This window comes from Podarcis bocagei (assembly GCF_964188305.1).
Source record: "Podarcis bocagei genome assembly, chromosome: 7".
Taxonomy (NCBI): domain Eukaryota; kingdom Metazoa; phylum Chordata; class Lepidosauria; order Squamata; family Lacertidae; genus Podarcis; species Podarcis bocagei.
In genome coordinates, this window is record NC_138132.1 from 561,838 (window position 1) to 576,158 (window position 14,321).

At 53.2% G+C, this 14,321-nt stretch overlaps 2 protein-coding genes across 2 annotated transcripts in view; one reads left to right on the forward strand and one right to left on the reverse strand.

The window, feature by feature from the left end:
- The window catches only part of DHX34 (DExH-box helicase 34), a 163,470-nt gene that overhangs the window by 3,849 nt on the left and 145,300 nt on the right, over positions 1-14,321 (forward strand). The window lies entirely within an intron of this gene.
- SPINT2 (serine peptidase inhibitor, Kunitz type 2) lies at positions 101-13,446 on the reverse strand. The gene is made up of 7 exons (XM_081200650.1): positions 13,325-13,446; positions 8,105-8,269; positions 5,854-5,904; positions 5,145-5,201; positions 4,858-5,025; positions 3,321-3,395; positions 101-1,699 (listed from the first exon to the last, which is right to left on the reverse strand). The coding sequence occupies exons 1-7, from the start codon at positions 13,392-13,394 to the stop codon at positions 1,533-1,535; spliced, it is 753 nt and encodes a 250-aa protein (XP_081056776.1). The 5' UTR covers positions 13,395-13,446; the 3' UTR covers positions 101-1,532.

A 14,321-nucleotide genomic window follows, 5' to 3' on the forward strand; every position in this document is an offset into this window, starting at 1 on the left:
GGAAGATGCAGACATGTTCAGGGCAGCCGGTTCCAGAAGCACAAGGGGATTTCAAGGCCACAGAGGAGGACTTGGGACCAAACTGAAAACCTGCCTCCCATTTTTCCCCCTCCTGAAGCTTCTCCTGCTGCAATGACTCTGGCAGGGACACCTGGAAAGCACACCTGTGAAGGCCAGGAAAGGGGCCAGGATGGAGGGAGGGATGGGAAAGCTGCAGGTGGAAAGAGGGGAAGGCGGCAGCAGCAGCAGCAGCTCAGAAAGAGAGGAAAGGCCTCTCCGGCAAATGTGGAACTAGAACGCACTTCAACTGATCCAAAACAAAAGGGCGTAGCCAGCAGAGTTGGACACACACAGAAAGCAGAAACCTTGAAGAAGGCAGGAGCAGCTCAGGGAGGAGAGGAAGGGGCCAAAGCAAAGCGGGCCTTGAAGGGGGGGGTCATGCTGCCTGCCTGGGGGGTGTCTTTCTGCGGAGAGCAGGGCCAGGGCCAGCCCCCTTCCGGGCAAGCAGAGCACCTGTGGCCAAACTTGGCTTGTGGGGCTCAGGGCCACCCAGGGGGGGGGGTCTGTCTGGGGTGTGAGAAATGGCTGGAGTCTCTCTGGAAGCAGAAACAGCAGCCGCTGTCCCTTCCCACCCCCTCGCAGCAAGAGGCCATAAAACAGAGGGCAAAGTCCGCAAAAACACAGGGCGCTCCCTGCAGCAAAGACTGCGCCCAGGTAGAAGCAGGGCATTCCTGACCCCACAGAGACTTTGACCTCCCCCCCCCCAACTCTCAGGAGCAGCGCTGTGAAGACTGGGGCAGGGGAATGAACATTCAGTGGGAGACGCTTCGCTCCCTGCCCTACAAAGCAAAATTTCGTACCACTGGGGGGGGGGGAAGAAGAGGGCCCCCGCCTGGCCAGTTTCTCCCTCTCTACCTTCACATCTCTACCCTGCAGTGAGGAGTCACAGCTTCATGGAGTAAGGGACTCCAGCGTTGTGCCCCCCCCAAAAAAAAAAACACCACCCGCTGTAACGAATGGGCTTCACCGCCTGCATTGTGCATCTCCCACAGACCAGACCCACGGGAATCTGGGAACAGCAGCGGATCCCAAGGGTGGGGAGGTGCCCCCCCCAACTTGCACTGGCATTGAGGAGGGCAGCTGTGATAAATGGGGGGAGAGGGGCAGGCCGTGTATCTTAGGTTCTTGCATTTGCCCAGGCGCCCTTCCCTTCCATGTTTGGGGCACAGGCCTCCCCCATGCTCCAAGTAACCTTTCCGGGGAGGTGGGGTCCCAGATAGAGCCCCCCCCCGACCGTGTTCCTGCTCCCGGCGGCTGTGCTTAGAAGAGAAGGGGCAAGCAAACTTGGAGAGACAACCAGCATCATGAGAAAAAAGTCCCCTCCCTGGGAGAGATTTATGATCCAAGCGTGTTCTACAAAGCTGGCCCCAGAGAGGGGGCGGGTAGGGCGGGGGGGGAGAGCCCCTCGTCTCCATTATTTACATGCAGCTGGAGCCCCAGCCGGCCAGAGGGAGCCCGCCTGCCCCTGGGGCTCAGAGGGTGTAGGCGTTGCTCATCAGGTACTCCTTGTCGTCCAGGGTGCTCCAGACCGGCCCCAGGCTCAGCTGCGGGCTCCTCCGGCAGATCTTGACCAGGAAGAGCACCATGGAGCCCAGCAGGGCAGCCGCCATCAGGGCCAGAAGCACCGCCAGCACCACCGCTGCAGAGGGGAAAGGGTTAAAGCGTCAGGGGAAGTTATTATGAAGCTGCCTGCGTTACCTGGATCCGAGATTGGATTAAGTTAGAAAATGCAGATCTGTTAGATCTGGAAAGACATGCCTATTTGTGGTATAACAAAGGGAAAATACACAAAGGATTTCATAACCATATAATCAGGATATCACTCTTCAAAGCGTGGGAGAAACATAAAGATTCATTAGAGCAAAAAACCCCATGGCGGTTGTCTCCAATAGAAGCAACCCCACGAAACAAATAAATAGGGAAGGAAAATGGCCTACATGAAGAGATCTATTAACAGAAACAGAAGGAAAATTAAAGCTCGAGGAATTTGAAGAGATCAGAGAACACATATATGACTGGTGGCAGCCGAGACTTCTCGGCCCCCAGGAGGAGAAACCAAGAGATGTTGCCTCTTCCATGGCAATTTCTGCCTTTGGGGATGCCCTTCTGACTGCGCCGCTCTTAAGGCCACTTCCCCAAATGGGAAGCTCCAGGGAGAGGCTGGAGGCGGAGCCAGGAAACCTGCCAGCTGGGGGAGGGGGCGGCCTAGGAGCAGATGCCCCCAAGGGACAGACCCCTGGGGGGAAAGGCTTCGCCAGCCCCCCTGGCAAATCTCCTCTGGATTTCAGAGGCTCCCCCAAACACTGTCCCTTTGCGTTTCTTAGAACAGAAAGTATTGATGTGTCGAGGTCTTTCCTATTCTCATTAATTCAAGCGGGTTCGGGAAGCTTCTCTGTTTGAAAGAAGCAAGCAGAAGGTTCCTGATGTTTGGGCTATTCCTTCAGAAAAGGAATACAGCTGGTTTAAACTGGTCCTGTTATCTCTTTCAGTCAAGGGCATGCAAACCATAATGGTAAGGCCAGGAGGAGCATGGATTTCACTTTCTCGTTCTATCTCTTTTCCTTCTGGGGTTCTGTACATAGTTTGCTTAAGGTTTAGTCTTATTATAAGTTATGGTAAAGGTAAAGGGACCCCTGACCATTAGGTCCAGTCGTGACCGACTCTGGGGTTGCGGCGCTCATCTCGCTTTACTGGCCGAGGGAGCCGGCGTACAGCTTCCGGGTCATGTGGCCAGCAGGACTAAGCCGCTTCTGGCGAACCAGAGCAGCGCACGGAAGCAACCTATTTATCTACTTGCACTTTGACGTGCTTTCGAACTGCTAGGTTGGCAGGAGCAGGGACTGAGCAATGGGAGCTCAGCCCGTCACGGGGATTCGAACCGCCAACCTTCTGATCGGCAAGTCCTAGGCTCTGTGGTTTAGACCACAGTGCCACCCGCGTCCCTTATAAGTTATGATAAGTTTAAGTTAAGTCTGCTGCAATTGGACAGGGCAAATCTTGAATGTATCGGATATGCGACCATTACGCTCCTTTGCCTTCAGTAGCAGCAAAGCTCTGCTGGCTGAAATAGAATTGCCTCTGGAATCTTGCAATGTGTTTAAGTTTTTAATATGCTAACTATATGTCAGAGTTCTGCTCTGGATCAATCTTGAGTAGAATTTAAACGACAAACACTGCAGCCCCTGGCCTCCTCCAGGAGACTCAGAGGCCTGGCGCTGCGACCCCCCTGCCCCCCACAACTCCCCCCTCCAGGCACCTACCTCTGGTGGAGTGGATCATGGGGTCTGGGAAGAGGTGGCTGTGCTGCTTGGGCTCCAGCGGCTCTTCCGTTAACTCTGAAAAGTGGGGAGACGTGTCAGAATGCAAGGGGAGCCCTGCGGCTGGATCAGGCCCTGGGTGCTCCAACAGGGAACCCCAAAGCAGGATCCGGGCACCAGAGCAACACTCTCCCCTTCTGAGGTTTCTAGTGACCAGCATTCAGAAGCATCCCTTCCTCTGGCTGTGGGCAGAGCAGGGCCCTCGTGCCCAGGACCCCCGCAGAGCCCTCTCCTCCAGGACAAAGGGCAGCGGGTGAGAAGGGGCTGGGCAGCACCCACTGCCTCCCTGTCCTGGGCTGGTTTGGACCTCTAAAGCCTTAAATGGCTCAGGACCGCAAGACTTCCAGGACCGCCTCTTTCCATATGGACCCACCCGGACCCTGAGAACATTTTCTGAGGCCCTCCTTCGTGTGCCTCCTCCTTGAGAGGTCTGGAGGGTGGCAACACAAGAACAGGGCCTTCTCTGAGGTGGCTCCCCGTCTGTGGAATGCTCTCCCCAGGGAAGTTCGCCTGGCGCCTCCATTATACACCTTTAGGCGCCGGCAGAAATGTTCCTTTTTAACCAGTCCTTTGGTAGACCTGATCGACATCCGATATCCTTTTAAAATGTGGCTCTTTTGGAGGGGGGTATCATTGGGTTACTGTTCTTATTTTGATTTTATATATTGTGATCTTTTCCGTGAACAGCCCTGAGCCCTCCGGGTACAGAGCGGCATATAAATTCAATCCACCACCCCATGCTCCAGCAGGAGAAGCCACGGGAATTGTGAGTCCTCAGAGCCCAGCCCAAATGGAGGCCTGGTGAGGACAGGATCGGGGCCTTCCTGGCAGGTCTCTGGAGGGGAGAGGCAAATGTAGGAGCTGACTTCTAAAACACCTCAAAGCAGCCGGGGGCCCCATTGCCAAATCCAGGAAACCGTGAGTCTTAATAAACCGGCCGGCCCACATTCAAGGCTTTGGCAAATGGCCCTCCTGGAACTAATAGGATTGAGAGGGCACAGCCTGAACGACCGGTTTTCTTGCTCTGTGACAAGGCATGACAAGATACGCCTTCGACAAACACGGAGGCGCATTCAGAGCCACCAGGACAATCACCTGGCTCACCTGAGACGGTGGAGAACCTCTAATCTCCTTTAGGATGAGACTCCCAGGCGGAGAACACTCTTATTTCTATAAATCTTTATTCTTTGCTAAGGGAACATACTCTGGAGCAGTCCTGGATCTGTGCCCTTGTGTGATGCTTCCGTGGTTTAAATTTTTGATTCCCTTTTCTCTTTTAGTTAAGTTTGCCCTTTTCCCCTTGGCTAACAAATCAATAAAAGTCTTAAAGAGAAGGGAGTGAGGAGTCTCTGGAACTTTTCCAAATCTCCTTGGATTTGGGGGAGGGGGGAATCTGCCCTCCCACCCTGGGCAAGGAAGCTTCTCAGAAAGGAGCCTGGGGGGGGGGCTCTGGCCTGGGCACCCAGCCTCCCCTTCTTACCCCCGTCTCTGGCGCACTGGAGACAGTGCTCCTCATAGTCATAGTTGTTCTTGTTGCCCCCGCAGCCGCCAAAGATGAACATCTTGCAGGTCCGGGTCTCCAGGTCAAAGTGCCAACGAGGGAAGGCTCCGCGGCAGCGCCCAACCTCAGGGGGGGCAGCGCAAAACTCTGGAGGGGGGGGAAAGAGAAAATGAGACTCAGAGGTGCCCTTGGAGAGAAGCCAGAAGTGGTGGGGGGCTGGAGCCACCTCTCCCCCTCCAGCTGCCACCCCCGCCCCACCCGGTTACCTTGGAAGCCCTTTCGGTCATCTCCTGGAAGATGGCGGTGGCCGGATCTGGATGCAGCTGTCAGGGAGGGAAGGCAGAGAAAGTCATTCCAGAAGAAGAAGAAGAAGGGGAGGAGTTTGGACTTGGTAGCCCACCTTTCACTCCCCTTAGGTAAAGGGACCCCTGACCATTAAGTCCAGTCATGGCCGACTCTGGGGTTGCGGCGCTCATCTTGCTTTATTGGCTGAGGGAGCTGGCGTTCAGCTTCCGGGTCACGTGGCCAGCAGGACTAAGCTGCTTCTGGCAAACCAGAGCAGCGCACGGAAACGCCGTTTACCTTCCCGCCAGAGCGGTATCTATTTATCTACTTGCACTTGATGTGCTTTCAAACTGCTAGGTTGGCAGGAGCTGGGGCCGAACAACGGGAGCTCACCCCGTCACGGGGATTCGAACCGCCGACCTTCTGATCGGCAAGCCCTAGGCTCTGTGGTTTCACCCACAGTGCCACCTGCGTCCTCCCCTTAAGGAGTCTCGAAGTGGCTCACAATCTCCTTTCCCTTCCTCCAGAGTTCAGACCCAACACTGGACCCTTCGGAAAACTCCTGGACGCCCATATGAGGAAGGCCACCCATCCTTGGGGGGCAGGGTGCCATGAGTCTCCCTGTGCAAGGAGGGGCCAGGCACAGAGCTCCCCCCCCCCCCCCGAAGACCTTCTCACCCATCTCCTTACCATTGCTGGTGGGTGCCGCTGCTTCTCCCTCTGTGCCCCCCCGGCCGCCATCTGAAAGCCGAGAGAGTGTGTGTCAGGCGGCCGCAGCCAAGACCCCCCAAGGTGGGCCTGAGCCCGGGGGGGAGACCTCCAGGACACAGCAGCTCTTCAGCAAAGGGGAAGATCATCTTTTCAAGCTCCTGGGGTTGGCAAGGGGGAGACGTCGAGTCTGCTCTCCTCCCAATGTGTGAAAAGCAGGAGAGGCTGAAGGACTCCGGGGTCCGGCTCCGAGGGCCGTCTGGCAGTTCCCTCCCTTCAAGAAGTGAGGCTGCAGGGAACCAGGCAGAGGGCCTTCTCGGTGGTGGCGCCCACCCTGTGGAACGCCCTCCCTTCAGATGTCAAGGAGATAGGCAACTATCTGACTTTTAGAAGACATCTGCAGGCAGCCCTGTTTTTAATGTGTGATGTTTTATTGTATTTTTAATATTTTGTTGGGAGCCACCCAGAGTGGCTGGGTAAACCTAGCCGGAAGGGTGGGGTAGAAATAATAAATTATTATTTATTATTTATTAATTATTATTATAAAGCCAGAAAGTCCACCTCACCAGAGGCGCTTGGCAGACTTTGGAAGAAAGGTCCTCCATTTCATTTGGGTCTTGCCTGAATGGGGATCTCGAATGGGACCTCCAGTCCAGCTGGGGGCTTGCAAATCATTGTGGTTGTATTTATTTACTGTACTTTTCCGTGTATAAGACTAGGATTTTTTTCTGATAAAATAATGTTGAATATTGGGGGCCATCTTATACATGGATAGTGTAGAGTGGAAATTTTCTTAATTTTGAGTCCCCCCAAATAGGGGCGTCTTATACATGGGAAAATACGGTATACCCCGCCTTTATCCCTATCTTGCCTTTGTCTCCAGCAGGGACTCATCACGGCTTACAGATAAAGTGTGTCTCTCTGTCTGTCTATCTGGCATGGGTCAATTCAATGTCAGCTGTCTCCTAGCTCCACACAGGATGAGACCCTCCCTGCCCGCGGACTGTCTGGCCAGAGTGGTGCATGCTCTGGTTTTCTCCCGCTTGGACTACTGCAACGCGATCTATGTGGGGCTCCCTTTGAAGGTGACCCGGAAACTGCAACTAATCCAGAATGCGGCAGCTGGACTGGGGACTGGGAGTGGCCACCGGGACCACATAACACCGGTCTTGAAAGACCTACATTGGCTCCCAGGACGTTTCCGAGCTCAATTCAAAGTGTTGGTGCTGAGCTAAACAGCATCCGCCGACTCCCCATTTCAGATTTTATTTGATTTTATATTTGTATTCCACTTTCCCAACAACAAATGTTGAGTTTAAGCAGCTCATATTAGCGTTAAAAAAAATCTGTAATAACAAACAGCAGCTTATAAAGCAAAGAACCATTGCACCGATTTTTTAAACCAGGCTTCCTCAACCTCGGCCCTCCAGGTGTTTAGGGACTACAATTCCCATCATCCCTGACCACTGGTCTTGCTAGCTAAGGATCATGGGAGTTGTAGGCCAGAAACATCTGGAGGGCCGAGGCTGAGGACGCCTGGTTTAAACTGTTCTTATTGGTGGAATTGTTTTTAAATGTTTGTACATTTTTACATATGGATTGTTGCAAATTGATTTTTAATATCCTTGTTTCATGATTTGCTGCTGTTTTCATTTGTATATTGTTGCAACCTGCCCTGGGATCTTTTGGTGGACAGTGGGTAAGAAATCTAATTATATATATACATAAAACAATTAATACAATTAATTTTAGTTGTAAACAACTAAAAACTTTGGCAGGGTTAGAGTAATGCTTGTAATATACAAAAAAAATAAAATGGAAAAATGGATAATATTCCTAGAGCAAATAATAATAATAATAATAATAATAATAATAATAATAATAATAATAATAATAATAATAATAATTTATTATTTATACCCCGCCCATCTGGCTGAGTTTCCCCAGCCACTCTGGGCGGCTCCCAATCAGTGTTAAAAACAGTGCAGCATTACATATTAAAAACTTCCCTGAACAGGGAAATAAGAGAAATAAGAGAAATAAGAGAAGCAGATGTAAAATTGGGTTGATAATGGTAACCGTGGAAGGGCAGAGGGAAGCCAAGAGAGAGGAGGTGACGGGTGTGTTTGAATTTAAATGTCATGTAAAACTTAATAATTAATATTATTTTAAAAAACAATTGCAATTCCGTAAAGTCAGGCGATTCGCCTGCACCAGAAAACCCCCCACTCACCTGCAGCGCAGATCTGGCGACACTTGTCGGCCGAGACAAAATTGTTGGCGTTTCCCCGGCAGCCGCCGTAGATGAACTCCTGGCAAGCCTGGCTGGAGGCGTTGAACCACCAGCGGGGGAAGGCAGCCCGGCAGCGCCCCACCACCTTGGGCAGGTAGCAGTCGTCTGGAAGGAAGCAGAGGGGCCAGCAGGCTCAGTGGCTATTGCGACAAGGAGGGGACGCATCCAGAGGCTCACAGGGAGGGGAGGGGGAGGCTGAGGGTGATGGAGCAGGACCGGAGAGACCAGGGTTCGAATCCCCGCTTCAGCCAGGAAGCTCACTGGGTTTAGCTTTATTTCCCCCCAAAATGAGGAAGGGCCTGAAAGTTTTGGGAGCGGCTGCTATCATATTTCTCGTAGCGATTCACTGCAGCGTCTTATTTGTTGGTGCAATTTTTAATTTTTGTGTTCTTCGCTGCAAGTTGCCTGCAACCTGCTTTGTCCGACCTGCCCTTGAAACAGCCGAAGCGAAGGAGAAAAAACTTCCTCCTTCTCGAGCCCAGGAACTTGGCTTGACTCCAACCCTGCGGCAGCAAAACGAGGCACCAGGGAGAGGAGGCAGGACGCGCACCCCACAGGCAGGGGGCGCTGCAAAGCAGCTGCACCCTCTTCGCTAGGGAAGGGGACAGCTCCAGGCCCAGAGGTGCAGACTCTGCTGGCAGCTGCTCCTGAGCAGGGGAGAGGATCTCTCCATCGCACTGAGCGAGATGCCAGAGCCTGACATTCCCAGGCGGTCGGGGATTTCAATTAACTCCGCTCCGCCGCCCAAAGGGCCACCAGAGAATTTGTGGTGTTTGCCACCACGGGCCGAAATCGCTCTCCCTCCCCCCAGACGGCAGCGACGTCACAAAGTCAAAGCTGCAGGATGATGGCACAGCTGGAGGCGCAGCCGTGCGGGAGAAGCTGCTTTCCCTGGGTCTCCTTCGTGGGGAAGGGGGACCCCCACCCACACCAGAAGCTGCCTCCCGCAGAGTCAGACCATCGGTGCGCCTTGCTCCCTGCACTGACTGGCAGCAGTGGCTCTCTGGGTTTCAGGCAGAGGGGGGGGGCTCCCTGCCCCACCTAGAGGGGCGAAGGGAAAAGGAGCATGGGAGCTGGTGCCCCAAAGGGGGGGGGGGTCACAGCATGATAAATTCATCGGTCTCAAAGGCGACACAAGACTCTGTTCTTTTCCTGACGGAATCTACTTAATGAATATAAGGCTTTTTGCTAATCCAGATAGATAGATAGATAGATAGATAGATAGATAGATAGATAGATAGATAGATGATAGATAGATAGATAGATAGATAGATAGATAGATAGATAGATATTACTGTCTCCCTCTTTCCCCAACTGCTCCAACTGCTGACACCCGACAGCCAACACCATCGGCCAACTTGCACCCATTTCTGGAGCCCTCCGTGAACCAAAGTCACGGCCTCCACAGGAAAGGTGCTGTTTTTAAACAGGAGTCAACCACATTTTGGGGCGGACGATTTGCATTTGCTTCTCCCAGAGATAAGCCAAGTTTGCACAGCTACCCAGAGAGTCTCTGCTTCCTGTTTATGCTGCTGGAGTTTTCTGCTCTCTCTCTAACTTGGGAGTTAAATGCAGATCTAAATATGGACCGGGGCGGCCCTTTGGAGTTAATCTCTTCTCAGGCTCACAGGCTGTTTGTTTTTATGACATTCCTAGCTATTAAAAGATCAAAGCTCAATCATAAAAGAAGGGCGAGCCAGAGTTCAAGGCTTTGCCCGGGATGCTGCGGCACGACGAGAAGGAAAGTGTGCCTCTGAGCATACGCAGGCTGCCTTCCCTTGGCCCGGCCCCCAGGATGATGCTCCAGGCAAAACTCTCCTCCTCCCTTTGTGGCAAAGCAGCAGCAGCAACCTCAAGAGCACTTTCCCCAACCACTGGCAGAACTCTTCACATGGGCAGAGGCACAGCCGCCCTCCTGCTGGGAAAGGAGGACCGGAGGAGGGTCGCCCTCAACTACGGTGGGACCCCAGTCTGCCCCGGGGGGGGGGGGCAAGGGGAGTCTATTCCTCCATGCGAAGCAGTCGGGGGGGGGGGTGTCCTTTTGCACAGAGGCCACATCTGGGAGATTTTCCCTTCTACACGCCAGGCAGCTGCCCCAGGGCTTCAGCTCAGTTGGGTTACCCTCTGAGAGAAGACATGTTCAACCCCTCGACAGGTAGATCCTGACTGATCTCGGGATTAAGTCAAGTGGACAAAGAATGTCCCCACCATATATGTATATAATAACCAGATTAGAATGATGATATGGTTTTATTTCGAGATGTGTGTTTTTGTTTTTTCTTGTTGCCTTTGTTGTTCTTTTTTCTTTTGTGTTCTGGTTTTTTTTCTTGTTTGTACTGTTTTATTTCGGATTCAATGTTTGTAATTTTTGTTGTAATTTTGCATTCAAAATAAAAAATTTAAAATAATTTAAAAAAGAATGTCTGCCCCCATCGCAGAATGGGGGGAGAGGGCGGCGGACGGTTGTGAGCAATTTTTTGCACTCCCCCCCCCCCATTAAAAGCTCAACAACACTTTGCAAGGACAATGGGTAGATCACTGCGTTTTTTTTTATACTGGGAGCAGATCGCAGTCTCTTGGGAGCTGGACGTGCCTGTCATAAAGGAGGGGGATGACGGAGGAGAGAAAGAATCCGAAAAAAAGCAATTACTGGGCAAAATGTCTCTCGACGTCCAAGGAGACAATATTAATTTAACAGCTTAAAACTTTAATCAGTCCTCTTCTTAGGAGATGCTGGAAGAATTTAGGGGGCGTCTCTTAGGATCATTATTGACATATTTATTTGTACTCCGCCATTTCCCCCGACAGGAACTCAAGGCGGCTTATGGATGAAAACAAGAACAGCTCAAGTTCTCTGGCAAACTGGCCCAACAAAGCCTGGCCATAAAAAAGCACTTGTGGAGAAATCAGATCATAAAATGAAACACAAAGACTCTTCTGTGACTGAATCTCACAGCTTCATGATGCAAGTGGCAAGGCCAAGAAGCGGAAATCAGAGGACACACTTCACAGCAGAAAACCTTTCAGCTAACTTAAAATTGTTTATCGCCTTCTGTACAAACAGCAGTTCGGGGAGAAGAATTTGCATCGTTCGGTTGCTAATTCGCATGTATTGCCTTAGAATCACCTTCTGGGTCAAGATGGGATGTTCCAGGATTCATTCGTGCAGTGTGATGGTGTTCTATGTGGAAAGAATTTGATTTTTTAAAAACCAAACTATGCTGAAATGGCAAAACTGACAGGGAGACTCAGGAATCAAGAAGATAAGGACTTAAAAAAAAACCTGGGGCAAATTATAGTTTACTTAGGAGACCATTGTAATCAAATAAAAACGTTGGCTAGACGGTAAAAAAACCCCTAATATGGACAATTTAGAGAATGAAAAATGTGGAGAATGTAATGAGATGCAGGGGGTAAGTCACGAGATTCAGAGAATCTCATATATGGATATGGTAAAACTTTTTCCTTTTTATTGTGGATTTGTTTTTGTAAAAAAAATTGCAAAAAAATGTGATTTTTATTTTTTTTAATTAAGAAAAGGGGGTAGTCCTGTGCTGCTCTTTTTTAGGTTTAAGGAAGGTGAGCGGGACATGAAAGGAATAACCAATACCCCACTTGCAGGGCTGTTGCAAGAAAAACTTGCAGCGTTAAGGATTTGTACCTTTTAATATTTAATTTTAAAATTTGTGATTAACGGAAGGAGTGAAGCGTAAATGGGAAAATGTATAAATGCTATGAAGTAAGAATGAATTCTGGCAACCATATGGGGGGGGAGTCGAACCTCAATTGAGCAAATATGTAATGAGCACAATAAGGATTGGTTTAAATGCAATAAAATGCAAACTTAATCAATATAATAATAATAATAAAAGGGAAGGCTGCCCCCTCCCCACCAGGAAGTCTGGCCTCCATGGGGCAGAGAGCGAAGCCCCCCCCCCCCGCCTGGTGATTCAGGGAGAGCGGCTCTGGTGACCTCACCACCAACAGGCTGAACCAGTTTGAGAGCGCTGCCCAGCCCTGCGGATCAGGTTCCCTTTGCACCCGGTCAGGCCAGTTCAGGAGGCGGAGGCAGCCCGGGAGCCTGACCCAGAAAGGCGGTTTTCTTTGTCCCAGGAAGCAGGGCAGGGAGGTTTCTGGGCTCCAGGCGCAGCCTTGTACTGCGGGGGTGGGACTGGATGACCTCGGGCGTCCCCTGCAACTCTCCAGTTCTGGGATCTGGGGTCCAGGGAGCACAGCCTCCACATCCCACCCTGGGGTGGCTCCAAGGAAAGGGCTTTCCGGAAATAAAAGCAAAGCAGCCAGGAGTCCCGTCCCAGGTAATGCCCAAAGTGGCGCAAGAGTGCCAGGGGGCACAACTCTAGGCCCATGGGGCCATCCCTGCCTCTGCCAATCCGGCTCTGGCTCCCACACTCGGGACCCAACTCCTCCCCCCACGAGGGGCGAACCCAGCCAGATGGAGAGATCATAAATGATGAGGATGATGATGATTGTAAACAGGCAACTTCCTCGACTTTAAGAGCAGACGCGATCTGGGCGGCAGGCCGGCCTCCTGGGGCAGCCCAGGGCGAGGGGGCAGCTCAGTCCCCTGGCACAGACCTCTATGGGGCGGCCCCTGTCCAGGGCTAGAAGCCTCAGGCAGAATTCGCACCTGGCACCGAGGGACTGAACCAGGAACAAGGGGCACACGCGGGGGGGGGGGGCTTGGCAGAGACACCTGGGCAGAGAGAGCGCTTCCTCCTCCTCCTCCTCCTCCCGGGGGGGGGAGGGGAACCTGCTCACCTGCGCCGCCGGGAAGCCGCGCCCCGCCTTTCCCCTCCCTCCCCCCGGGGGGCCACCCCCTCCCAGGCCCCGCGCGGGCCCCATAGAGGACCAGGGCGGAGGGGGGGCCGGCCAGGGATGGGACCCCCCCACCCCCAAAAAGACAAGGGATCGGGCAGCCATTGTCCCTCGGGGAGGGGGAGGGGACCGAAGAGAAGCCCCGCCCCCTTCCGGGGGGGAAGGGAAGCCGGCAGTTGACGGCGCCCCCCCCCCAAAAAAAGAAACACGTCGGGGGAGAGAGAGAGAGAGAGAGAGAGAGAGAGAGAGAAAGAAAGAAAGAAAGAGGACCCCCCCATTTATTTCTGTGACTCCCGCACCCCCTCCCTCCCTCCCCCCCCTCACCTGGCAGCGCCTCGGCGGCGGCGCCCAGCACCATCGCGGCCATCAGGATCAGCCCCGCGCTGCGCCCCATCCTGCCCGCCTGCGAAGCCCCAACTGCGCACGTCGCGCCCGCCGCCCCCGGACCCCGCAGGTGAGCCCCGCCCCCCGCCCGCGCCGCCAATCGCCGCCCCCCACGTCACAAGGGGGAGGGAGCCGGCCACGCCCCTCGGCGCACCTGCACCTGGCCAGGCCGCGCCCCTCCGGCTGCTGCCGGCCCGTGTCCGGCGCCATCGGGTCCTGTTGCTGGGGGGGGGCTGCCCCACGGGAAGAAGGCGCCCCCCGAAGCAGCACTCCGGGGTCCCGGCGGTGGGGCCGGCGCGCTCCCGCGGGCGGAGGGGAAACAACGGCAAGGGGACGCGGGGGGGGGGCAGCGGATAACTCCTTCTTCTTCCTCCTCTTCCTCTTCCTCTTCGCGATCCCTCGCAGACCAGTCCGATTGTCTTCCCTGAACAGGGTCTTAACAGTCAGTCCGCAAGAGACTATGGCAGGCACGTCCAAAGTTCCTTTCCGGGGCCTCATCCGGCCCGCCGGTCGGTTTAATCCGGCCCCTGTGGCACTTTATTTCCTGGGGTAAAATCCTCAACAACTTCAATCCTACGAAAAGCTCAACAGCTTGGGTTGGCCCCTTGGTGAGTCCTCACGGCCCTTCACTTCATCCAATCTGGCCCTCTTGGGGAAAAGACTATGGCGTCTCCGTGGAGCCACTGCCCGGGAAATTCCGGAAATATGGCAGTCCTCATTTCTATGCTGGTTGTCGGTTTATTTTTCAGCCTGGCTCATATTCCACTTTGGAGGTGGGTTTCCCGTCTGGCTTTGGTGAGTCCGATTTTTCTCCTTCTCTGGCAATCCCTCGTAGCTGAGTAAGATTGTCCTCCATAAACACAATTTTAGCAGTGAGTCCGTAAGTGACTGAGGAGGCCACTTCTGGATCCCCACCTCCTTCCACAGTGGGGACATT